Genomic DNA, 26,848 nt, shown 5'->3' on the forward strand with positions numbered 1-26,848 from the left:
GCAAACTCAATTAATAGGGGATTTAGGAAGGGAGCAGGGGAAATCCCAGAGCCTATAGAACTGTACCATCAAATGATCATAATAGGGCCCAGCACAATGACCTAGCAGCTAAATCCTCACCTTGCACGCGCTGGGATATAATATGGGCAGAGGTTCTAATCCAGGCAGCCCCACTGATATTGCTCCCTGCGTGTAGCCTGAGAAAGTGGTCGAGGAGAGCCTTAGGTCTTGGAACCCTGCACCCACATGGGAGACCCAGAGGAGGCTCCAGGCTCCTGGCTTTGGATGGGCTCAGCTTTGATCATTGCAGCTGCTTGAGGAGTAAATCATCAGACAGGAGATTTTCCTCTGTCTCTCCCCCTCTCCGTATATCTAACTTTCCAATAAAAATAGAAAAAAAATATTTAAAACAAATGATAATAAAAAACGAAAAACAAACAGAGAAAGGAATTACTGGTACTGTTTTACACAACATCCTTGGAACAATTTATAAAGAAAGCAAAATTGTTCATTTAGAGTGCAAGTTTAAAGTCATTTAATAATGTGCAATTCCCTACAGAAAGCTCACATTTAGAAGAAATAAAATCTATTTTTAAATGGAAAAAAAAAAAAAGATTTATTCAATTTTTTTGTTGGAAAGTCAGATTTACAGAGTAGAAGAGATCCTCTATTTGCTGGCTGACTCCCCAAGTGGCCACAATGGCCACAGCTGAGCTGATCTGAAGCCACGAACTTCTTCCAGGTTTCCCGCAAGGGTGCAGGGCCACAAGGCCTTGGGCCATCCTCCACAGCTTTTCCAGGCCACAAGCAGGGAGCTGGATGGGAAGCGGCGCAGCCAAGACATGAACTAGCACCAACATGAGATCCTAGCACGTACAAGGTGAGGACTTTAGTCGATAGGCTACTGCGCCAGGTACAGTAGGATAACTTCTGAATGGCACTCAAACAAGGCTCAGTTAAAATTATGGGAATGAGCTAAAACTTTTGTTTCAGTAAAGCTGACCGATCAGTTCTGCCCGATTCCCTACCAGGCCCACACCCAGCCCTGGGTCTTGTGTGTACCAGCAAGTGCTACAGCATGGCTCGGCTAAAACGGCACACTCCCAGTCTTGGCATTCACAGCAAGTGCTACAGCCTGGCTCAGCTCAGCTTAGCCCTCTTGTGACCTGGCAGGTTTCACGGTCCAACTCAGTCTGGTCTGTACCCCATCCTGACTCTCATTGTGTCAGTGTGTGCTGTGGACTTACCCTGGTGTTCTGGTCTGTTCCCAGCCCTCGCTCTTGCACTCACCAGCAGAAGCTGTTGCCTAGCAAGCAAGTTCCCCAAGTTTCCCTACCAGGCCTGCCCTCAGCAGTGGATCCTGCATGTGCTAGCAGGTGCTATGATCTACACTGACATGGTTGGCCTCCACCCTTGGCACTCACTGGTGCCAGGTCCAAGTGCCATTGGGTGCTGGAGCCTAGATCAGTCTGGCATGCCTCCAGACTCAGTCCACACACATGCTGACAGCTGTTTCAGCCTTGCCCAGCCTGGTCCACCCACAGCCCCAGCTTTCACATTCAACAGTGGTGGGAGCTCCCAGAGTTCCCATACCAGGGCTGTGTATAACACTGGATCCTTCATGTGTTGGTGGATACTTCAACCCAACCTGGCATGATCTGTCCACAGTCTCAGATCTTGCTGGCAGGTGTTGTAGCCCAGTCCAGCCAGGTGCAGTCCACACCCTGTCCTGGTTTCCTGCGTGCCAGCGGGTGCTGTGGTCTGGCCCAGCCTGGCCTGTCCCCAGACCCAGATCACAAAAATGCTGACGGGTACTGCAGCCTTGCCTGGCCAGACCTGCCGCTAGCCCTAGCTCTTGCACCCCCCCCCCAATGAGAGCTGCAGTCTAGTAGGGGAATTCCCCAAGTAAGCCCCAGGTCTCATACCTACTGGAGGTGCTGCAGCCTGGCCCCAACCAGCCCCCTCTCAGGCCAAGCTCCTGCGAGTGTCAGGCGAGTTCTATGATCCTTGGCCCAGTTCTCCAAGTAAACTGGTGGGTGCTGCAGTCCCGCAGAGGCAAGCCCAAAATTCCCCTACAGAATCTTCTCCCAGATCTGGTTCTCTTACATTCTAGGAGTGCTGCAGCCCAGCCTGATGTGGCCCACCCCTGCTCTGACACTTGTGGGTGGGTACTGTGGCCTAGCCCAGGCAGGCATGCCTCCCAGGCCCAGCTTTTGCATGCACTAGTGGGTGACAGCCAATGCCATTTAGCCCAACCCAAGTTTCCCACAAGAGCAGGAGCCTTGGCCTGATCCAAACAGATTTCTCCCCTCTAGATCCCAGAAGTCATTCCTTCCCTGTCAAACACACCCTTAGTCCCTGCAACCCTAATACGTCCCCAGACTGCCTTACGCAGGAAATCTGCAGTCCCCCACACCCACCTAGGATCTAGGGTGGTGTGTCCCAGCCCAGAGCTCCCTGTCTTCGCCACAAAAGTTAACAACAACAAAAGGAATAAGTAACTATGCCAGCACACAGGTATAGTTAATACAAATCTGGCATCAACCAGGTCCAGGATGCCCACCAGCTACTAGCTGCTATTCTCCCAGCAGTGTTAACACTTGCCTAAAAGGTAACCTACGCAGTTGCTTCCAGCTGGGGATGAGATCTTCTATCTGCTGGTTTACTCCCCAGATAGCAGTAAGGGTTAGAGCTGGACCAGGCTGAAACCAGGAACCAGGAGCTGCTTCTAGGTCTCCCATGTGGACGAAGGGGCCCAAGCACTTGGGCCATCATCCACTGCTTTCTCACTGGGGAACAGGATCTGAACTTGAATCAGGTGCCCATATGGGATATGTTGGTTTCTTAAAATTATTATGTAGATGGCCTGTTTGACAATATAGACTTAAAATTTTAAAAACTGGGGGATATGATGGCTCAGTGGCTAAAATCCACTTCCACCTGCATGGGAGACCCAGAAGAAGCTCCTGGCTTAGGATTGGCTCAGCTTTGGCCATTTCAGCCACTTGGGGAGTGAATCAATGAATAGAAGATCTTTGTCTCTCCTTCTCTCTGAAAATCTGGTCTGCCTTTCCAATAAAAATAAATAAATCTTTTGATTTTAAAGATCACAATGCAGAAAAATACGCTTCTCAGTGTGGAAAAAGATACTGACGGTCAGACTACAATCTTCTATCTTAGCTTACTTAATAGTCTTCCTGCCTAATAGCAGCAATCTCTCAGACTGTATCAGTTCACTGGAAGGGTCAACAGCTTGAACTGTGTTCATCAGATGTAGTCTGTGTTCATCTTTGTATCTCCAGAAAAGCAAGACTAAAATGAAGACCAAGAATTCCTGCTCGAGCTTAGGGTCTGGTGAAGAAACGGACAAAAGAGCAGTTCCAGTGTACCAGAATGGGCCTGACAGGCATAGGCTTGTGCTGCCAGCAAAAACACCTTTTTGCTCTGAGACCCTGACACAACACAGCCACCCCTGGAAAACCACCACACCCCTGCTCCTAGCTCCCGCCCACTCTTGAGCCAACCTTGGCTCAGCTTCCTCAGAGATCAGGTCTCCCAGGGTCTGTTTTATAAGATTTCTAATTTGACCATGTACCACAAGTAATACCTGTTGGTAGGACTCTTCATCTTCCCCACTGTATTGTCCAAAGTGCTACAGAAAGAACCCAGTTGGGACTGGTGTGGTAGGCTAGTGGCTAAAGTCCTCACCTTGCATACAACAGGATCCCAAATGGGCACCGGTTCTAATCCCAGCAGTTCTTCTTCCCATCCAGCTGTTTGTGGCCTGGGAAAGCAGTTGAGGACGGCCCAAAGCCTTGGGACCCTGCACTTGCGTGGGAGACCTGGAAGAGGCTCCTGGTTCCTGGCTTCGGATTGGTTCAGCTCAGGCTGTTGCAGCCATTTGTGGAGTGAATCATTGGATGGAAGATCTTCCTCTCTGCATATCTGACTTTGCAATAAAATTGAATCTTAAAAAAAAGAGAGAAAGAGGGAAAACCCAGTCCGATGTCCCCAGGATCCAGCCTTACAGGTGGCCCTCATGAGTGAATACTCATTTGCTGAATGAACAACAACACTTTTCCTAATTGTTTAGGAAATTCTACACTACATCTTTTCTGTCACAGCTATGCTTTTCCTCCTACTATGATTTCATTTTGATAAGTTTTTATCAAGTTTTTCAAAAAGATTTACTTTTATTGCAAAGTCAGATATACAGATAGGAGAAGAGACAGAGAAGAAGATCTTCCATCTGATGGCTCACTTCCCAAGTGAGCACTATGGCTGGAGCCACACCAATCTGAAGCCAAGAGCTTCCTCCAGGTCTCCCACGTGGGTGCAGGGTCCCAAGGCATTAGGTCGTCCTTGACTGCTTTCCCAGGCCACAGGCAGGGAGCTGGATGGGAAGTGGAGTCGCCAGGATTAGAATCAGCACACATATGGAATCCCGGCACGTTCAAGGTGAGGACTTTAGCCACTAGGCCACCACGCAGGGCCTTAAGTTTGTTGTTGTTGTTGTTGTTTTTAAGATTTATTTATTTATTGGAAAGTCAGATATACAGAGAGGAGGAGAGAGAGAGGAAGATCTTCCATCTGATGATTCACTCCCCAAGTGAGCGCAACGGCCAATGCTCTGCCGATCCGAAGCCAGGAGCCAGGAACTTCTTCCAGGTATCCTACATGGGTGCAGGGTCCCAAGGCTTTGGGCTGTCCTCAGCTGCTTTCCCACGCCACAAGCAGGGAGCTGGATAGGAACTGGAGCTGCCGGGATTAGAACTGGTGCCCATATGGGATCCCGGGGCGTTCAAGGCGAGGACTTTAGCCATTAAATTTTAATATTAAATCTTTTGGTGACTTTAATTATTAAAAACTGATTTACATAGTACATATAAATATAATACTGCAAAATCAAGATTAGTCAGATTTGGCCAATTCAACCGTAGCAAGTTATTATATATATGTGTGTGTGTATAAACACACATATTTTCTTGTACAAAAATGACTAACTAATACAACACATAAAATACTGTTTTAAATGTCTTAAATCAGTTTTGTACAAACACAATTTATTATTAGTAATAAGCCAACTGGAAGAGAAATAATTTTTATACAAATGTAACAATTCTTCTATAAAAATTTATAATATTCCTATACTAGACCAAGTAAGTCTCTGTTTTAATGGTACGGAAGTAGCCCATCAGTACAGCTCAGGAAGTTAAGCAAACAACTGTAATGGCTATATCCCATAAAGGCATCAGTTTGCTCCAATTTTAGTATACATGCTGGCAAAGTAAGAACAATAGGCACCGGTTTGAGTCCCAGTTGCTCCACTTCCCATCCAGCTCCCTGCTAATGCACCTGGGAAAGCAGTGGAAGACGGGCCAAGTTCTTGGGCTCCTGCACCCATGAAGAAGACCTGGATGATGTCCCAGGCTCTCCTGGCTTCAGACTTACCCAGCCCCAGCTGTTGTAGCCATTTGGGGAGTGAACCAGTGAATGGAAGATCTCTTTTTGTCTGCCTCTCCCTTTTCCTATGTAACACTTTCAAATAAGTTTAAAAGAAAAAGAAATAGGAGAAGAAAAAGGAAAAAGGAAAAAACAGGAGTTTCACTTTATACTGGGGCATAACTGACCTGCAGGCAACAGTGCTGTCCCCTAAAACACATATTATAGTCATGCAATGACTACATTCTTCCAGGCTGAAATGACATATCACACACAGGATGTTTTTGTCTAAATATTTTGGGTTTCAGCCACATCTTTTTTTTTAGTCTTCACATACCTTATATTATTTTTAGAGGTATGTGAGGTAAAGGAGAAGTTTTAAAATAGGGTTGCCAAGAGAAAGTGACTAATTTCCTAAAGCACAGGAAAACCTACCCAGACCCAACCTTGGCTAATAAAAACTACGCATCTAGCTTGCCACCCCCCAACTTCATTTAGACAAGCAATTCTCAACTCTCACCTTTTATTGAGTACTGGAGGGCACAGTACATACTCTACATGAAAGTATGTTTTACCAAACTTGCAGCCCTTTAGGGGGAAGTATGCAGATGGAATCTCTGAAAGCTGGGGAAAGAAGGCTCATTCTAAAGTCTAATGTTGAAAGTATTGTATTTAAAAACATTTAAAACATCTGACCTCATTTTTTTTTTATCAGATTTTACATTATATTACCCAAACTTTAAATGCTGGTCATTTTGAAACTGATTGCCTGAGTATGGAAAAGACTAGAAGGAAAAATGTGTTCTTTTGAACGGGAGGAATACATACAAGATGAAAAGAACATTCTCAAAAAAGGTAATTTTGTCCACAGCAAAAATTCACTGTATATGAAAAGATTTTTAAGTCTTCGCAACAACACTCTCACATTAAAGGCAATACCACAGAGGTTTCAACTAACTACAAAATATAAAGTTAAACCTAAGATTCAGTGTTTTGAATCTGCCCAATACACTTTTTGATTAGGCAAAGTAACTAATATCTCACAACATCTTAAAAAAAAATGAAAGAAAATTTTAGGTCTGGTGCCTTGGCTCAACTGGCTAATCTTTCACACCTAAGCACCAAGATCTCACATGGGTGCCAGTTTGTGTCCCGGCTGCTCCACTTCCCATCCGGCTCCCTGTTTGTGGCCAAGAAAGTAGTTGAGGACGGCCCAAAGCCTCGGGACCCTGCACCTGCAGAGAAGACCTAGAAGAAGTTCCTGGCTCCTGGCGTTGATCAGCTTAGCTCCAGTCATTGTGAGCATTTGGAAAGTTAACCACTGGATGTAGGATCTTTATTTCTGTCTCTCCTTCTCTCTGTAAATCTGTTTCCACTAAAAATAAATAAATAAACAAATAAATCTTTAACAAAAAGAAAGAAAATTCTAAAAAGATAATGAATGTCAACAAGATGGCTGACCAGTGAGTTTCTGGTGCTTCTCCCTCCATGACAAAGGACCTGAACAAGGTGAACACACAGCAACAGCCCTGGAATGTTCCAGGCAGAGCCCCGAAGTGCGTGTGTGGGGGTGAGGATGGGGGGGAGGTGGCAAAACTGCAGGCACACCATGGCCTTATAAGGAGAACAAATTTTAGTATCCACCATTTCACTTTCGAAATCAACCCGGAATCAAAAAGGACTTTGCCCTGAGCCCAGTTGGGGAGCTGGTGACTATACTCACACATTTCCTTGGAGAATGGTCATATCCCTGACCAGGCTAGCACTGTACAAACCATCATGAAACCCCGCCCACCCAGGGAACTGCTGAGCAGCCAGGCAGATGCCCCCAGCAGTTTGGCCAACTCAGTCCAGGGAATCGGGCAGGTAGCACCTCCCATCTTTACACTCCCTAGGAACAAAGTTCATTGAGAAGTGAATGATCTGCACTGAAAATGACAAAATATCTGGCCTGGTACAACAGCTCGATTGGCTAATCTTCCCCTATTGAGCATTGAGATCCCATACGAGCGCCAGTTCATGCCCTGACTGCTCCACTTCCCATCCAGCTTCCTGCTTGTGGCCTGGGAAAGCAGTGAAGCATGATGGCTCAAGGCCTTGAGACACTGCACCATGTGAGAGACCCAGAAGAGGCTCCTGGCTCTTGGCTTTGGATTGGCTCCGATCTGGTCGTTGTGTCCAATTGGGAAGCAAACCAGTGGATGGAAGATCTTTCTCTTTGCCTCTCCTTCTCTCTGTAAATCTGTCTTTCCAATAACAAATAAGTAAATTTAAAAAGAAAATCGCAAGACCTGGAAAGACATCCACGAATATGGTTTGGAAGACTTATACTGTTAAAATGTTTATATTTAAAGAAATTTACAGATTCAACACAATTTCTACTAAAACACCAATGATATTCTCCACAGAAATGTAAAAAGAATCCTATGAAATCACAACTGACACCAATATCCAAAGTAATTCTGTGGAGAAAGCAAAGCCACAGGCATTATAAACTGGACTTTAAAATGCTGTTGTTTCTTTGCTGTCACTGAGTTTCTGAAGCTCCTTGTAAATCCTGGCTATTAGTCCCCTATTGGTATGTAGTGTGCAAAGATTCTCTCCAATTCTGTTGGTTGCTTTTTCAATTTGTTGATTATTTACTTTGCTGTACAAAACCTTCTTAGCTTGATTGGCTGCTATCAAAAGGCAAATGGGAGCAAATGCTGTTGGGGGTGAAGGGAAGGAGAGTCTTCATACCCTCCGGGTGGGTATGTAATTCACAAAGCCATTTCTGAAAACAATATGGAGATTTCTTATAAACCCACCATATTATCCAGCAATCCCAGTGCCAGGTATATAAGATGAAGGAATTGAAATTGACATGCCAAAGAGATACTGACATTTGTATGCTTATGGCAACATTACTTACAATAGCCAAAATATAGAATAATGTGGGTATATATCCATAGATGAATGAATAAAGAAAATGTGGTATATATACAGACAATGAAATATTATTCAATCATAAAAAATGAAATCCTATCATTTGTGGCAACATGGATATAACTAAAAGACATTAAGTGAAGGTACAGAAAAATGAACATAACATATTTTCATTTATACATATGTTGTAGCTAAAAAGGTGATTGCAAAAAAAAATAGAGAATAGAATAATGGTTAACAGAATCTGGAAAGGATATGGAGGAGGACGGAGTTGGAACAGGAGTAGTAATTTCTAATGCTACATAGCACAGCAGAATAACTGTGTTTGGCAACAATCAGTTGAATTTTTTTTTAAAAGAGAGATTTATTGATCGGACAGGCAGAGCAACAGTGACAAAGAAGGGGAATAGTGGGGACAGAGAGAGTTCTTCCATACCCTGACTTACTCTCCAAATGGACAAAATGACCAGGGCTGGGCCAAGAATTCCACCCAAGTCTCGCACATGGACAGCAGAAGCCCAAGCACATGAGCCATCTGCTGCTGCTCTCCCAGAACATTACCAGGGAGCTGGACTGGAAGCAGAGAAGCCAGGATGTAAGCCAGCTCTCCAACATGGGATGCCGACATTGCAAATGGTTAGCTTGATCTATATTGCACCACAGGCTGGCCCCAACCAAATATTTCAAAACAGCTAGCAGAAACGATTTTGAATGCTCCCAACACAAAGAAGTGATCAATGTATGAGGTCATAGTTATGCAAATTATTCTCATCTGATCATTATCCCGATAAACACATATGTATAAATTATTCAGGCATCAATTAAAAGCAAATTATATTTTTAGAGAATTTAACAGAGCTGCAAAAAAAGCATGTGTTAACATATGTGGATTAAAGTGTATACTGCACCATTATTTCTCTAATTCTCAATGGCATGCTTCCTCCACAAATGCCAATTTATTGTTCTATTCCTCTCCAGCCCCCTTGAAAAGTGGCAACTCTTGGTCATGCTTAAACAATCCTAACTCTACTGTAAAAGTTTCATGATAAAACCGTCAACTTATAGGTTGCACAAAGATAGAATTCTACACAAAAAATACATTGAACAACCCATTGCTAAAATGACAGAACCAAATTACCACCTATTTGTATTAACCCTGATTGTAAATGGCTTAAACTCATCAATAAAACATCATAGATTAGTAGACTGGATTAAAAACCAAAACCCATCTATTTGTTGCCTACAAGAGACACATCTCGCCAACAAAGATCAGCATAAACTATATCTCATGGATTTTGATTTTTTTTGTTAGTTTCACCTCTTCAAAACTGTTTCTTCTGATTAAATTCATCAGTGACTCATAGATCATACAGGAGTATCATTTTCTTCAAGAAGATTCTTGATTTTCATTTCTTCAGCGACACTAAGTGATTCAGTAGCATGTTATTTAATTTCATAGTGTTGTTAATTTCTTTTTTTTTCTTCCTGTTGTTGATTTTATTTTGTGGCTTTTCATTTAAAGGGATGTATAGTAATTGTGTAATGGAGACTATCATATCCAGATGTGAGGATACAATGCAGTATGCATCTCTACTTCCAGATAATGATGGACTCCCAATGAAACTGTTACTATGTCTTGACAATAGGATGCAGGACTCTGCCATTGTCCATGCCTGCAATGATGGACATATGACTATGTATGAACTCAGTGAGGGGGGATGGAATTAGGGAAGGGATAGAGGAAATCCCAGAGCCTATGGAACTGCATCATAAAATGATAATAATAAAAATAAGTAAAATTTTAAAAAAAGAATTCTACACAAAAGCCAGCTGAATTTTGTTCAGTAAAGAGCAAAAGAGCAGGGCCATGCACATGTGACCTTTGCTTCCTCATGGTGTTCATTCCAGGTCAGAGAACCATGTCTTTTTTTTTTTTTTTTAATTTTTATTCTATTTTAGAGAAACAGGTCTCAGTACCTCTCACCTCAGCAGTGCACACTGCCCAAACTGTCAGGTGAACAGAAAGACAGAGCTGTAAGTAGGAGCATGGAAAGAGCAAAAAAAGCATTTGTAGGCACCATTAACCTTTTTTTTTTTAATACCTGCAATCCGTTAAAAGATGGAACAAAATACACTCCTTCAGAATCTTTCAAACTTTTGGCCATTTTTTCAGTTTCAGCAGCATCTGTGAAAAGATCTGCAAAAACAAACAAAACCCTAAAGCAAAAGCAAAGGAGGTAAAACAGAATTATGCTCCATGACTACTATTATCTGCATCCACATTTCTTATGAATAGGATGTAAACTGCTGCTCCCCTCAGGGCTAACCCACAAGCATGGGTCCTAGTACTAAGCCCTCACACTGCAGGGGCTCCTGAGCCCCACTCAAGGCTGTCTTGGTAGATAGCAGGTACTATTATTCATTGAAAGATACTGGGGTTACATAAACAATTTTTCACAAATATGTTCTGGGGGAATTAAAGAATTATTCTTCCAATAAAAGAGTCATCCTCCTCTTCTGATGAAAGGAACATCTTATTTATTCTAGCCAGGAGAATCAGAGGGGGTACCACTCCACGTTACAAGTCCAGTAAGAGCCAGGAACACATACTAAAAATAACTAAACAATAATGGTACAAAAGCCTATCCATTCACTCAACTTTTTACTGATGCATACATCTGAAATGTACAAATCTTAACAGTAGAGCTGGACGAATTTTCACAGCATGACTGTACCTAGATGTAACTCAACAGCTCAACAGCAAGCTTCTGATATCCACTCATTCTTTTTATGATTTATCTATTTAAAAGACAAAGTTACAGCAAGTGAAGGAGAAAGAGATGGAGAGAGGGACAGAGAAAAAGAAATTGACCTCCCCTCTGTTGGTTCATTCTCCAAATGGCTCTGATGGCTGGGCTGGGCCAAGCCAAACCAGGAGCCCAGAATCCAGCATTCTCACATGGGTGGCAGAGGTCAAGTACTTGGACCATCTTCTATTGCCTTCCCAGGTACATCAGCAGGGAGCTGGATCAGAAGATGAGCTGGGATTTAAAGCAGAGCTTAAACACTGTGTCACAATACCAGCCATGTCATTAATTCACATTGTTATATGCAGTTGCACTCCATTCATTCTTTTTTTTTTTAAAGACTTATCTATTTTTATTGGAAAGTTAGATATACAGAGAGGAGGAGAGACAAAGGAATATCGTCCATCCGATAATTCATTCCCCAAGTGTCCGCAATGGCCAGAGATGAGCCAATCTGAAGATAGGAGCCAGGAACTTATTCCTGGTCTCCTACTTGGGAGCAGGATCCCAAAGCTTTAGGCTGTCCTTGACTGCTTTCCCAGGCCACAAGCAGGGAACTGGATGGAAAGCAGGGCCGCCGGGATTAGAACCGGTGCCCCTTTGGGATCCTGGTGCATGTAAGGCGAGGACTTTAGCCACTGCTCTACTGCGCCAGGCCCGTACTCCATTAATTCTGAGGTGCCTATATTTTATTTATTTATCCATTCTGGTAGGATGAATTTTGGTAGTTTCCAGAAATTGGCTAATAAAAAGAGGCCACTCTGAATACTTGCGTGGATTTGTTTGGACATATAAATGTACTTCTTTATTAATGTCACAGGGTTGAAATGCTAGCTGCAATGTCATTTTAAAAAAGTAAACGTATCTTTTCATTCACTCTTCACAACTTTTAAAATGTAATTTAATTTTTTTAGGGGCCAGTGCAGTGGTTCATCAGGCTAATACACCACCTGCAGTGTGACGTACCATATGGGTGCTGCTCTGAGTCCTAGCAGCTTCACTTCCAATGCAGCTCCCTTCCTAAACAGCCTAGGAAGAAGGTGGAGGATGGTTCAGTCCTTGGGCCCCTGCACCCATGAGGGAGACCTGGAAGAAGCTTCTGGCTCCTGCCTTTGAATCAGTTAGCTCTGGCTTTTGTGGCCATTTGAGGACTGAACCAGTGGATGAAAGATTTTTTTTCTCTATCTGTTCTTCTTTCTGTAAATATGCCTCTCAAATAAAAAATGGAACATAATTTTTTAAAAGATTTATTTATTTATTTATAAGAGAGAGACACACACAGAGATATCTTCCATCCACTCATTCACCCCTCAAATGGCTGCAACAGCTGAGTCTGGGCTGGACTGAAGTCAGGAGCTAGGAGTTCCACAGGATTAGCAGATGCACAAGCACTGGGTCATACTCCACTGCCTTCCCAGGGCATTGGCAGGGAGCTTCATCAGATACGGAGCAGTGGGACTTCAACTGATGCTTGGATGTGGCTGCTGCCATTGTCGGCCCGGCCCCGTTGGCTATGAAGCCTTCACACTGAGGACTAACATCAGCAGACACTGCCAAGCAGCTTTTCAAAGTGCTGCATCGATTTAAGGCTGCCTTCAGCAGCATTAGCCTTCCTGGTGCCCCACATTCTTGCCAATGACTGGTGTGCCCATATTTTTCCTGTTCTTTTGGTGATACTGCCTGGTGGTTGACGTCACATACCACTGTTAACAAGTGAAGCTGAATACCTTTTACTTGGCCATGGGCTACCCTTTGTGTGAAGCGATTCCTGAATGGACAGAGCAAGACTGATAGCACAGAACAGATTTTTAAAAGCTTGGGAATTGGTCTTAATAAACATTGCTGGCTTTGCACATAACTGGCTTAAAATACATATAAGGTGCAACCATGGTAAAACCCAAGGATCATTCAGTGTAATTACACACTTTCCTTAAAATGCATACATTTCAAGCATTTGGCCAAAATAAAATCAAAATGTCTAACAGTTTAAAAAAAAAAACCCTGACATTACAAAGCAAATGGTGGTTTTAAAATGTATACCTTTGAAAGAAATCATGTTCAAATATCTACATTTGTAATTCAAGGTAAGATGTAGAAAAAGATACTGGATAGCTGCTTTGAGAAAACTTCGGTAAGAGTCAAAGAAACCGAGAGAGGGAGAGGCAGACTCAGCTTATTCCTATTCTTCGCTGCTGGTTCCTTCCTTTGCTTTAACAATGCTTCTGAATAACCTTTGGCTGCAGCTGTTCTCAAACGAGCCTACTGCCAGCAAGCTTTCTGTAGTGAGCACATGGTACTGTCTCTCCCCGCAGACACACGAATCCTGGCTGGAGGGAGCAGGAAGGACATCCGCAGACTCCTCTCCCAGACAGAGGGAGCACTGACAGGCCCACCAAAGTGCTACCTCCTCATCCAGGCTCAGGACCACACCTAAAGCCCCATGCCTGGGTGCAAATATGGACGCTCCAGGAGAAGCCCCTTCTCTCTGAGGAGCAGTGGGTGGGGTCTCCACAGGAGTTTTCAGATCTTTCCCCCCATTTTCACAATCTCCTGGTAGCAGCCCTGCAGCCCAGCTGCACTGGCATTGAACACTATATGCCAACATCCTAATGGGAGACCCTGCTGTTTGATTAACCTCCTCCTTGTCTTCCCCAGCTCTCCTCTCCCAGGCACCAGGGATTCAAGCAGCTGGAGTGACAACAAAGCACCAGAGGCAAACAAAACTCCAAAAGCATTAAAGACATCCCCACTTCCTCCCACCTTCTGTATCCCCTCCATTTCCCTATGTCTGTCAACCCTCCTGCTACTAAGCTGGGGAGGTACAAGTACTAGCAAAAGTACTCAATATAGTAGAGAAGCATTGCTCTCTGAGCAGAACGCACGGTGAGAATCAGAAGTGCCAAGTAAGTCCCGAGAGAAATGAGCTCCAGAAAACCACCTGACAAAGTTTTTATGAACTCCCAGGCTCTATCCAGAGATCTGAAGTTCCAAATCCAAACCATAAGGCTTTCACTCATCTCAAGGTACGCCACTTCCCAGACTGGCCACTAGGTGGCAAAAACGAGAAATGCCAAAGTAAGTGATACTGGAACTATAGCTCAAAGAAAACAGCAACGACACGCAAGAACTTATTGCCTTGGGAACAACTTAAAATATTAGCAGTGGGTATGCAGGGTTGCAGCTAAGACATCATTTGAGATGTCATCCTGATTCAGAATGCCGAGATCTGAATCCTGGCTCCACATTCCATTTCAGCTTCCTTGGGAGGCAGCAGTGATGGGCCAAGTATTTGGGTCTCAGCCACTCATGTGGGAGACTAAGATTGAGTTCTGGGCTCCTGGCTTGAGCCTGGTCCAGTTCCAGCTGTGGCAGCCACTTGGGGAATTAACCAGACGATAGACCAGAGATAGACCAGAGATCTCTCTCTTGCTCTGCATTTGAAACAAAAACTAATTTTTAAAAAACTGCTAATATTTATTTTAATAATCTACAAACAATCCTGCATAAATATTATCTGTTATGGTGTAGAGGTCTGTGAATTCTGAAATATTGGAGGCTGGTGTCAAGCTGCCAGAAAGGCAGAGCACAGTGTCAGTTTGGGTCCCAGTTGCTTTTTCTGATCCGGTTCACTGCTCATGTGCCTGGCAGAGCACACAGGAGGACCCAAGTGCTTGGGCCCTGACCACCACGTGGAAGCCCAGACGAAGCCTCCTGGTTCCTGCCTTTGGCCTGGCCTATACCTAGCCATGTGTCCATTTAGACGGGCATCAGTGGACAGAATATCTCTTACTTACTCTGCCCTTCAAATAATAAATATCTTTAAAAAAAAAAAAGATTCGCTTATTTGTATTGGAAAGGCAAATATACAGAGAGAAGGAGAGACAAGGAGGAAGATCTTCCGTCTGATGGCTCACGCCCCAAGTGACAGCAATGGCCAGAGATGAGCCGATCTGAAGCCAGGAGCCAGGAACTTCTTCCAGGTCTCCCACACGGGTGCAGGGTCCCAAGCTTTTGACCTGTCTTTGGCTGCTTTCCCAGGCCACAAGCAGGGAGCTGGATGGGAAGCAGGGCTGCCAGGATTAGAACCGGCGCCCATATGGGATCCCGGTGCATTCAAGGTGAGGACTTTAGCCACTAGGTTACCATGCCAGATCCCAAATAATAAAATCTTTTTTTTTTCCCAAATAATAAATCTTTTTTAAAAATCTGAAACTCTTACCTATTGAGTACTTTGGAATTGAGCAAGAGAGTAAATAATATTTAGAATCAGGGTAACCAATGTAAAAAATGAAAGATAAAACCATAGGTCAAGGAAAGACAAGCAAAACCTTGGTAGAGCTTTGGCTGTTGTGGCCAACTGGGAAGGGAAGCAGCAGATGAAATATCCTTCTCTGTCTCTCCTTCTCTTCATGTAACCCAATCTTCCAAGTCAAATAAATAAGTAAAAACTTAGGGCTGGCACTGTAGTGTAGCAGTAAAGCCACTGCCCATGGCACCAGCACCCAACATGGGTGCCAGCCTGGGTCTCTTGCATTCCACTTTTTAAAAAAATATTTATTTTCACTTGAAAGTCAGATATACAGACAGACTGAGAGGCAAAAAGAGGAAGATCTTTCATTCGCTGATTCACTCCCCAATGGCCAAAACAGCTGGAGCTGCGCCAATCTGAAGCCAGGAGCCTGGAGCGCCTTCCAGGTCTCCCAGGTGGGCGCAGGGTCCCAAGGCCTTGGACCATGCTCCACTGCTTTCCCAGGCCACAAGCAAAAAGCTGGATTGGAAGCGAGGCCACTGGGTTTAGAATTGGTGCCCATATGGGATCCCGGCGCGTGCAAGGCAAGGACTTTAACTGCTAGGTTATGGCACCAGGTCCACCCATTTCACTTTCAGTCCAGTTCCTTGATCATTCATCTTGGGAAGCAGAAGATGCTGAAAATCCAAGCTTTTATTTTTAATTTTTATCATTTCATTCTATTTTCTATTAACTGTTTGAAGTCCTCTTATATGTAAATGAATTGCTTGAATCCCAAGTATAACGTAAAACTGTACAAGAGTACAGTCTATTTATAACAAAAAAAAAAAGAATCACACTGTTATAGAAATGAACTATAACATTTGGAAAGCAAAACAATATCTATATAATGCAGAGAGAAAAAAAAGACAATGAGCTAATATATTCTGGTGCCTAGCTAAGACAATCATATTAAGTGAAAAGGGGATCTTTTTAAATTTGAAAACCACTTCTTCATGCATTTCCTACATGTTGACATCTTTGTCCTACTTTTCTTTGGGCTGGGTAGTTCTTAGTAATTTCCATAGAAAATACATACTGCAGGAACTGGCATGATGGCTCACCAGCTAAATCCTTGCCTTCCATGTGCCGCCAGGATCCCAAATGGGTGCCAGTTCATGTACCAACTATCCCACTTCCCATCCAGCTCCTTGCTTGAGGTATAGGAAAGTAGTAGAGAATGGCCCAAAACTTTGGGACCATATGGGAGACCAGGAGGAGGATCCTGACACCTGGCTTTGGATTGGCTCAGCACTGGATATTGCGGCCGCTAGGGGAGTAAACCAGTAGATGTAAGATCTTTCCCTCTGTATCTCCTTCTCTGTGTAAATCTGTCATTCCAAAGTAAATAAACAATTTTTTAAAGATTTATTTATTTTTATTACAAAGTCAGATATACAAAGAGGAGGAGAGACAGAGAGGAAGAGCTTCCGTCCGATGACCCACTCCCCCAAGTGACCGTAAGGCCAGTGCTGCGCCTATCTGAAACTGGGAACCAGGAACTTCTTCCGGGCCTCCCACGCGGGTGCAGGGTCCCAAGGCTTTGGGCTGTCCTTGACTGCTTTCCCAGGCCACAAGCAGGGAGCTGGATGGGAAGCAGGGCTGCTGGGATTAGAACCAGCGCCCATATGGGATTCTGGTGCATTTAAGGTGATGATTTTAGCCTCTAGGCTATCTTGCAGGGCCCCCTATAAACTTCTTATAAAGCGTCAATGATTGCACTATTCCTTTAACCAAATTTTACCATAAATTTGTTGTTCAATTTTGCTTCAGTCTTAGTTGCCTGAATAGGGCCTCTTTCAAATCAGCTGTATCATTCTTCTTAGTGTTTCAAACCAGATCTTAATTAGACATAACATGTCACTATGACTTTCTTTTGGTGCAGAAACACTTTGAAATCCACATTTTTTTTGTCCTTTTATGTATTTTCCACAAGCATTTTGAGAAACTAATTTACATCCTGTCCAGGTTAGTGACTCTTCATTTATTTATTGTTAGCTGAGTAAGCGAGTACAGCCGGAAAACCAAAGTCTTTCCTCAGTTCAGGAGAGTTTATTCTCAATTACTTCTCCAATCACTACAGTTTCACCTATTAGTTTGCTTCTTTTGAAAAAAATAGCATTTCAGCAAAGAGACTATATTATTTACATTTGTTCCTCTGATCTTTCTCTTATATTTGTTACTTTTGTTTTATTTTGTTTTTTCCTTTTTAAAACTAAGAAAAACTTATTTATTTGAGAATCAGAGACAGACAGTGAGTAAGAGCTGCTATTTGCTGGTTTACGTGGCAAATGGCCGAGACAGCCGGAAGCAATTCTGGAGGCCGGGAATGTAGTTAGGCCTCTGATGTGGGTGGCAGGAACCCAGCTATCTAAGCCAGCATCACTGCCTCCCAGGGTTTGCACTGGTGGGAAGCCAGAGTCGAGGTGTAGCTGAGAATCGAACCCAGAACACTCTGATTTGGGATGCAGGCCTTATTATTATTATTATTGTTGTTGTTGTTGTTGTTGTTGTTGTTGTTGTTATTATTTAATTGGAAAAGCAGATATACAGAGAAAAAGAGTGAAAAGATCTTCTTTCTGCAGATTCACTCCCCATGTGGCTGCAACAGCCAGAGCTGAGCTGATCCAAAGCCAGGAGATTCTTCCAGGTCTCCCACGCAGGTGCAGGGTTCCAAGGCTTTGAGCCATCCTCAAATGCTTCCCAGGCCACAAGCAGGGAGCTGGATGGGAATTATAGCAGCCGAAACACAAAACAGCATCCAAATGGGATTCCGGCAGATACTAGGCAAGGATTTAGCCATTGGACTATTGCACCAAGCCTGGGATGCAGGCCTCTTAACAAGTGTCTTAAGGACCAGCCAAAGGCCCACCTTATTTTTTAAAAATTCTGATTTATTTATTTTACTTTTATATTTGAAAGATGCTGAGACTTTCCATCCAATGATTCACTCCCCTAGTGTCTCCAGCAGCCAGATGGGGCCAGATCTAAGCCAGAAGCCTTGAACTCCATTCAGCGGGTGGCAGGGAGCTCAGTGCTCTTCCCAGACAGTCATCTTCTGCTCCCTATCAGGTGCACTGCCAGGAAGCTGTATCATAAGTGGAGTACCTGGAACTCAAATCAGGCACTGATATGGGAGATGAATATCCCAAGTAGCAACTTAATCCACTGAGCCACAACGCTGACCCCTGTAAGGGACTGTTTTAAAATTCCATTAAGAGGGGCCAGCATGATGGCTCAATTAGCTAATCCTCATTTTTCAAGCGCTGACATCCTTTATAGGCCTGGTTTGTGTCCTGGTTGCTCCACTTCGCATCTAGCTCCCTGCTTATGGCCTGGAAAAGCAGCACAGGATGGCCCAAAGCTTTAGGACCCTGTACCCCAGTGGGAGACCTGGAAGCAGTTCCTGGCTCTTAGGTTCAGATTAGCCCAGCTCTGACTGTTATGGTGATTGGGAGAGTGAACCAGCAGATGGAAGATCTTTCTCTCTGCCTCTCCATCTTTCTGTAAATCTGCTTTTCCAATAAAAATAAATAAATATTAAGAAAAAAAAACACACCAATGACATGTCGTACAATGGTGAAGAGGTCAATTGTGCCACTCGCATCCCAGACTTGCATCCCAGTCAGGCCCTCAATTCCAGCATCCTAGTACACAACCTGGGTGGCAGTAAGTGATGGTTCAAATACTTGGTGCTTTCAACCACATGGACGACCTGAACCAAGCTCCTTGCTCTTGGCTTCAGCCTGATGCAGCCTGAGCTGTTATGGGACCTGGAATGTCCCAGCCAACTGCTGATCTCTCTGTCTCTTTGCCTTTCAAATAAATAAACACACAGTTTACACTTAGAAATTCTTTGAACAACAACCACCACCACCGCAACCAAATTGCTTTTATCCACAAGCCTGAGTTGTTCATTCAACTCAGTAGAAAGTGAGTTGAGAGAGGCCACGGAGACAGCTGGGATCAGAGGCGGCAGTGTGCACACCTTTCTTTCATTTTCTTTAAAGATTTATTTATTTTTATCACACAGTCAGATATACAGAGAGGAAGATCTTCCGTTCCGTCCAATGATTCACTCCCCAAGTGATTACAACAGCCGGTCTGTGCTGATACGAAGCCAGGAGCCAGGAACTTCTTCCAGGTCTCCCACATGGGTGCAGGATCCCAAGGTTTTGACCTGTCTTTGGCTGCTTTCCCAGGCCACAAGCAGGGAGCTGGATGGGAAGCAGGGCTGCCAGGATTAGAACCAGTACCCATATGGGGTCCCGATGTGTGCAAGGCAAGGACTTTAGCCACTAGGCCTCTGCGCTGGGCCCATGATGTGTTTTCAACACACCCATTGAAGTGGATTTTCAGAAAGGGATCTATCCCAAGGATTTTCCATGGACTGTGTGATCTGCATACAAATCCGTCAGGAACATACATGATGCCAATATCTGACATTTTAAGGTAAATAATTCCACTCCGAATTCTCTCTTCCCCCAGTTAGAGCAATAGCTTCTTTTTCTCTGCCAGGAATGGAGAAGCTTTCCCTCCTATCAAAAGACACATCACTTTCCACAGTCAGGGCCATTCACCCCCGTCTCCCGGAGACTGGGTAGAATCAGCTGGACTGTGCCCACCCACCCAGGTGGAGGCAACTCTGGAATGCCTGGGTTTGGACTGTTAAAGGTGAGATAGATCACTCCGTTTTCTTTCTTCTAAAGACAACAAACCAAATCAACAGAAAATGTAACTGATCGGGAAGAGCTATGTAACTTGCACTTAAATACAGTTATCTGAAGAAACATGTCCAGCATGGTACAAGGAAGAGAACCACATGAAGAAGGAAGGGGCCCATAAACCACACAGAACTTTGAAGTAAACTTTTTTGTGTTAATAGTCTTAGAGGAAGCTGACTGGCTTTCTCCTCGTCAGGTGTGTTCTGCCCCTAGAATCATTTTTGGTTTTTAAATCAGCTCAATTCAAATCAGAAAAGTACAACGTCATAGCCTGCCCCATAACATTATAGACATCAGGATCAGTGCTGCAGTAAATACCATCTCAGACTTTCTGCATGAACTACGATTATACAAACATGCAGGATATTCATTATTCCTACCAGCTGAAGAAACGTAAACAACCCCACGCTCAGTGACTGCATAATGAACAAACTATCAAATATTATACAACTATCAAAAAGGGGCAGATACTAACATATACTACACAATGTGTGAACTTTGAAAATATTAGCTGAGTGAAAGAATCAAACCATGAATGCCCATATAGTATATAATCCTCTTCATGTGAAATGCCCAGAGTAGACAAAATGGAGGAACAGAGGGAAATATTCTATTGTTCGATTGTATTGATGATTGTTTACTCCATGAAAATACTAAAAAAAAGTATACTTCAAAGAGGTGAACTGTATCTCAATGAATTTTAAAAAGGCAAAAAAATTACACAGGCTATTTTGTAACTGCTTCACTTCTCCTTAATAGGTCACAGATCACGTTCCATGTCAGTACAATATGCAACTGCGTTGTTATTTTTAAGTAATTGCACAGTGTTCCACTGTATGAATATACTGATTTCCAGTTAATATTTCACTAATAAACAGACTTTACTCCCAGTTGCTATATCAAACCCATAGAATGATACACACTGTCTCTTGGACTATCCTATAGGAAGGCTAATGCTCACCCCAGAGGAATTAAGATAAGGCTGAGTTCAAGTCCCAGATTTACTCTCTATTCCAGATCCCTACCGGTTATACACCCAGGAGGCAGGGATGACGGCTCAAGTGCCCGGGTCCCTGCCGTCCACCTGAAGGGTGTTCTTGTCTCCTGACTTGGACTTGCCTTAGTCCTAGCCACTGAAAGCATTTGAGGAGTGAATCTGTTTCTCAAATAAAATGAAAATGAACAATGAACACTCATTTAAAAAAATGTTTTTTGGGGAGCCAGTATTATGGTATAGCACATTAAGCCTTGCCTGCAATGCTGGCAATCGATATAGATAGAAATTTGAGTTCCAACTTCTCCAGTTCCGGTTCAGCTCTCTGGTAATGCCCCAGGCAAAGCCACAGAGGATAGTCCAACTACTTGGAACCCTGTACCCATGTGGGAGACCTGGAAGAAACCCCGGGATCCGAGCTATGGTCTGGCTCAGTCAGCCCTGGCAGGTGCGGCCATCTGGGGAGTGAACCCAGATGAAAAATTCCCTCTCTATCTCTGCTTCTCTTTCTGTAACTTTGCCTTTTGAAGCAACTTTTAAAAAAACTAAAATCTTTAGAAAAAAGAGTTTTAAATATTTTTCTCTCTATGTTTCCACCATTGCCAAACATAATCAAACATGAATTTATGACAACAGGTTGATAAGATAATAATGAATAATGTAATTACTTAAATACATGTTAGAATATGGAAAATAAACAGCAATTCATAAGTTATTTAATGATGAAATACCTACATTTTTGTCTGTTTTTCAGTTGTTTTAAGCATGAAATTTGGTACAACTTTTATTAGTGTGTCTTTTCATTTTGCTTATATCTCTATATATTCTAATATCTTATATACTTAAATCTATTATTCTTTTTTTTATAGTTCCTGACCTCAATATGTAGATTTTTAAAAATATATTTATTTTATTCTTATTGGAGAGGCAGATCACATTTATGGAGAAAGCACAGACAGAGAAAAAGATCTTCCATCTGCTGCTTTGCTCCCCAAGTAGCCACAACGGCCACAGCTGAGCTGATCTGGAGCCAAAGCCAGGAGATTTTTCTGGGTCTTCCATACACATGCAGGGTCTCAAGACACCATGGGCCATTCTTGACTGCTTTCCCAGGCCACAAGCAGGCAGCTAGAAGGGAAGTGGAGCAGCCAGGACAAGAATCAGTGCCTGTATAGGATCCCAGTGCTTGAAGGATTAGGATTAGCCAATTGAGACATTGCAGCAGGCCCTCAATATCTAGACTTCAACCATCCCAATATTATAAAATATTCCATATGTTCTTCCAGTATATTCATGTTTTATTTGTACAATCCACTTGTTCCCTACTGATCTATAATCCTGTGTGTTCTTAACATTACTCAAGTGTGATCTGAGAAATGTGTTGAAAAGATGACTCACTCAACTGCTGAGCCCATTTTATGGCAGTACCAGTGTCTCCTGCATTGCTCTCAGCCAGGCATACAACTTCTTTCCCAATCTTCCACCCGATTAATGGATAAAATCCTTATAAAGCAAAGAAACAAAGCACAATGCAAGTCAGTTAATACATATTCATTACAGACTTCTGTAATAGAGAAATTTCATGGCTGCAAAGAAGAAAACACAAAGTTTCTCTGAAGTCAGGCTGCCTGAGTTCAAATTCCAGCCCTTCCACGTTTACTAGCTGTGGTCTTCCAAGTTTCAAACCCCTTGTGCTTCATTCTTTTGGATGTAAAATGACCTACCTCCTAAAGTAGTAGGAGAAAGATTGGGGGTTGGGGGTGGCGAGACAAAGTTAGCTAACCTGTAGGAGGAGTTCGCACAGTGCCTGGCTGCCTGGCTAAGGGAATTGTGAATGTCTATTAGTCAGAGGAATGCATGTATCTGTGGAAACATGGTGGTATAGAAATGAGAAATATAAGATGACCATGACATTGACCTGCCAGAGAACTATACCTACTGGGTTTGCCCATGGTTTCCAAACAAGATGCCCACCCAGGAATGACTTAATGCACTGATGAGCATTTCCTAGCTTCTAATTTTATATCTAAGGAAAAAGGCAGAACTGAGAGAGGAATGGAAGGTACAATATGATTTTAAAAACAACCCTGTAGTGAATTATGTGAGAAGAACTGAGCTTAGAGTTCCAGCCCTCCAGGACATGCTCCACAACAGCAATGATTTTGTCCCAAGATTTCCTCCATTAAGAACAAATAACATGCTGGACTCTCTGCATGGTCCATGCCTGCAATGAATGAATCATGACTGGTTATGAACTGTACTACTGTAACAATATGGTGGAATTAAATATGGGGGGAGGGATTGGGCTAGGGGAATCCCAGAGCCTATGAAACAGTCATAAAATGAAGTATTAAAAAAATTTTAAAATAATTAAAAAACCCCAAATTCTCAGTGTTATTAAAACCCTAAACATACACAGATCACTACCTAAGAACCATCCCCCCAGAAAACAAATGCACAGAAGATTTCACACACACACACACACACACACACACACACACACACACACACCCCTCTACAGCCCTGTAAGACATGTGAAACAAATATAACAATATATCACAGAAAAATATTTTGGAGAGCTGACCAAAATACCCTAATCTTTCTGTTTTTATTTGAAAGGCAGATTTACAGAAACAAGAGTCAGTGAGAACTTCCATCTGCTGGCTCACTCTCCAAATGGCTGTGACAGCCAGAGCTCGGGCCGTGTGAAGCCAGAAGCCTGGAGCTTCCTCCAGCTCTCCCACAAGGGCAGCAGAGACCCAAGTACTTGGGGCATCCTCTGATGTTTTCCCAGGTCATAAGCAGGAAGATGAACAATAAGTAAAGCGGCAAAGACTCAAACAGTGCCCATATGGTATGACGGCCCTGCAGGCAGAAATTTAACCTACTGTATCACATCACCAGCCCTCCTTCCCCCTTTTTATGCTTTTAACTTAAGAGTGAACAAAGAAACAGAAATTAACTTTCTTTAAGAATAATAATAAAAGGTACATCAGAGAATATCCTTAACAGAAAATGGGAAAATTGTACAGATATTACAAAAGTCAATACAGAGAGAATAAATGTCATTAGTAAACTAGTTGAAGTCTAACTATTTACCTCCCATAGTGTGTTGAAGGTTATTTCCAGTATTAATATCCAAAAAAGTTCCAGTTCCCATGGTTAATTTCACATCTCCTGTCTGGAAGCAGCACTCTCCAAACATGGCTGACTGCTGGTCACCAACCTACAAAAAACGCTCACATATATGAGCCACCGTTGTCTCATCTATTACAGTCTCCTGATTCAAAGTTGCTTCTCTTTTTTTACCTTTTCCCTAAAAAAATAAAAAGAGATGAGGGAGTAACAAGTAGAGGACAGGGGTCTTCCTAGGACTAACAGTCTGTGCTAACTAAAGTGCCTCAGGAATTGTTAGTGGGCAACCTTCTGATCTTGAAATATCACTTAAAATGTCTCAGGGATGGATGTCAGAATAAAACCTATTGCCCCCCCCCAAACCAACCAAGATTTCCCATTTTCAACTTAGAAAGGTTTTATTCAATAGTTAGAATAACTGACCTCACACATTTTTTTTATATTAAGAAAAACAGGCAGACATTTAAACATAAATAGATGTAAATCAAAACCATCAATTTCTCAACCACATATTTTTATTAAAAAGAAAAACGGTACCATTTTGTTAGTGTAATTAATATGGACCAAAAGTCATCTGAAAGGAGCTTTACTCTGGGCAGACATTTGGAGCAGACACTGAGCCACACACCGGGGTCGACCACACCCCCAAACTGAAGCCCTCAGTCTAGCTCCTGGCTCTGCCCCTCATTCCAGCTTCCTGCTAATGCACACCCTGGAAGGCAGAAGGTGAGAGCTCAAGTAGTGGGGTTTTTGCCATCCATCTGGTAAGCCTAGATTGAGTTTCTGGCTTTGGCCTGGCCCAATAACAGTTGTTGCAGGCAGCAGGAAAGAGAACAAGGGGGGTGAATCATTTGGTGATAGAAGCTCTTTCTGAATCCCTGCATTCACATAAGTAAGCAATCAATTTAAAGGAAAATCTTTCCCACTAATCTGTAACTCTTCCAGTCACACCTTGATCTAACCCTGAATCTGTCCCTAGACTGACACTGATCCTCTCTAAAGGATCATGGATGCCCAACTGGAGAATTGAATTCCCCTTCCCCAGTGTGCTACCCTAGCTATGGTGGGGACTATCTACCTAGAAAAACCAAAGGCAATCCTTCAGTTTGACAGTCTGTTAATAAGGTAGCAAATCATAAAGGCTCTCTCACTTTTGACTCCATGCAGCTGGAAAGAAAAAGTAGAAACGGGAAGGGACTCTTATAAATCAAAAGCAGCAAATTCTTTATTCTATCCCAAACTTCCACACTGGTTATGGAGCTTACAAAGTGCAAATATAACTTGCACCTTTATTTTAAACTATCCTATTAGCATTTATAAGTACACTACCAAGCATAAACCAAGCATTGGCCCCTATCATTGCTTTTGCTTTGTCTTTTTTTTTTTTTAAGATTTATTTATTTTTGTTGGAAAAGCAGAATTACAAAAAGAAGAGACAAAGATATTCCGTCTGCTGATGCACTCCCCAGATGGCTGCAATGGCTGAAGCTGAGCCAAGTGAAAACCAGGAGCCAGGAGTTTCTTTCAGGTCTCCCACATGGGTGCAGGATCCCAAAACATTGAGCCATCCTCAACTGCTTTTCCAGGTCAAAAGTAGGAAGATGGACTGAAAAGTAGCGCAGCCATGACACGAACGGGCTATCATATGGGATGATGGCACTTGCAGGGAGAGGACTGGCCTTTTGAGCCAGCACAGTGGCCCCTGCCACTGTTTTTAAAATGCTTGAAAAGAGAGGAGAGAGGAAGGAGGAGAGGAAAGAGGGAAAAAGAAGAGGGACAGGAGGTGAGAAAAGAGAAATGAGAGGTAGAGAAAGGGAGAGGGAGAAGAAGAAGAAGAGGAGCTTATTCGTCTAATGGTTCCTTCTCCTAATGCCTGTAATGGTCAAGGCTGGGCCAAGTGCATCCAGAGGCTGGGAAAACAATCCAGGTCCCTCAGTGGGTGGCAAAAACCCAATGACTTGAGCATTACCACTGCCACCCAGTCTTTTCAGTCCATGGGAAGCGGAAGCCAAGAGCCGGAGTCAGGAATCAAATCCAGGCCCTCCATTATGGCAGAGCAGCACCTAACTTCCAGGTCAAATTCCTATTCCCCATCACTGTTTTTAGCCTCAGTATATATGGGTATATCACTTTTAAAATTTTTTACATAGCTTCCCAAAAAACAATATACAAGTAAGTTAGAAAAAATTTACATTGTGTTTCCATGATACAAGTCTGGCCCTGTGGCTCCTTTTCCAAAAGACAGATGATGTACCTGTTTTTATCCAGGACCTTTTAACTCAGAAAGAAAACACAGACACTTTATTTTCCAACAATCTTTTCTTTTTCATAAAGCTAAACCTAACTATTCACAGACATTCCTTTGTTTATACTACACCAAAAGAAATCATCAAGTCTCTTACTTACCAAGGCAACTATTGGTATAGGCACACCGAATATCTCTTTATCCACGGATCCAAAATGGTGGCTTCAAATAAAATTGATGGAAACATTAGTTGCAGCTTCAGAAATATTATTTGAAAGTAGACTGTAG

General features: G+C 43.0%; 1 protein-coding gene across 1 annotated transcript in view; it reads right to left on the minus strand.

Annotated features, from left to right (window-relative positions):
* GK5 (glycerol kinase 5) overlaps positions 1 to 26,848 on the minus strand; it is an 82,844-nt gene that overhangs the window by 13,822 nt on the left and 42,174 nt on the right. Inside the window, exons 9-12 of the mRNA XM_040974732.1 lie at positions 26,722 to 26,782; positions 24,280 to 24,406; positions 22,579 to 22,683; positions 10,470 to 10,564 (exon numbers count right to left, since the gene is read on the minus strand). Of these exons, the coding sequence (XP_040830666.1) occupies positions 10,470 to 10,564; positions 22,579 to 22,683; positions 24,280 to 24,406; positions 26,722 to 26,782 (388 nt within the window). The remainder of the gene's footprint in view (positions 1 to 10,469; positions 10,565 to 22,578; positions 22,684 to 24,279; positions 24,407 to 26,721; positions 26,783 to 26,848) is intronic.

Source organism: Ochotona curzoniae, unplaced genomic scaffold (genome assembly GCF_017591425.1).
Source record: "Ochotona curzoniae isolate NIBS_2020 unplaced genomic scaffold, NIBS_Ocur_1.0 contig_2599, whole genome shotgun sequence".
Classification (NCBI taxonomy): domain Eukaryota; kingdom Metazoa; phylum Chordata; class Mammalia; order Lagomorpha; family Ochotonidae; genus Ochotona; species Ochotona curzoniae.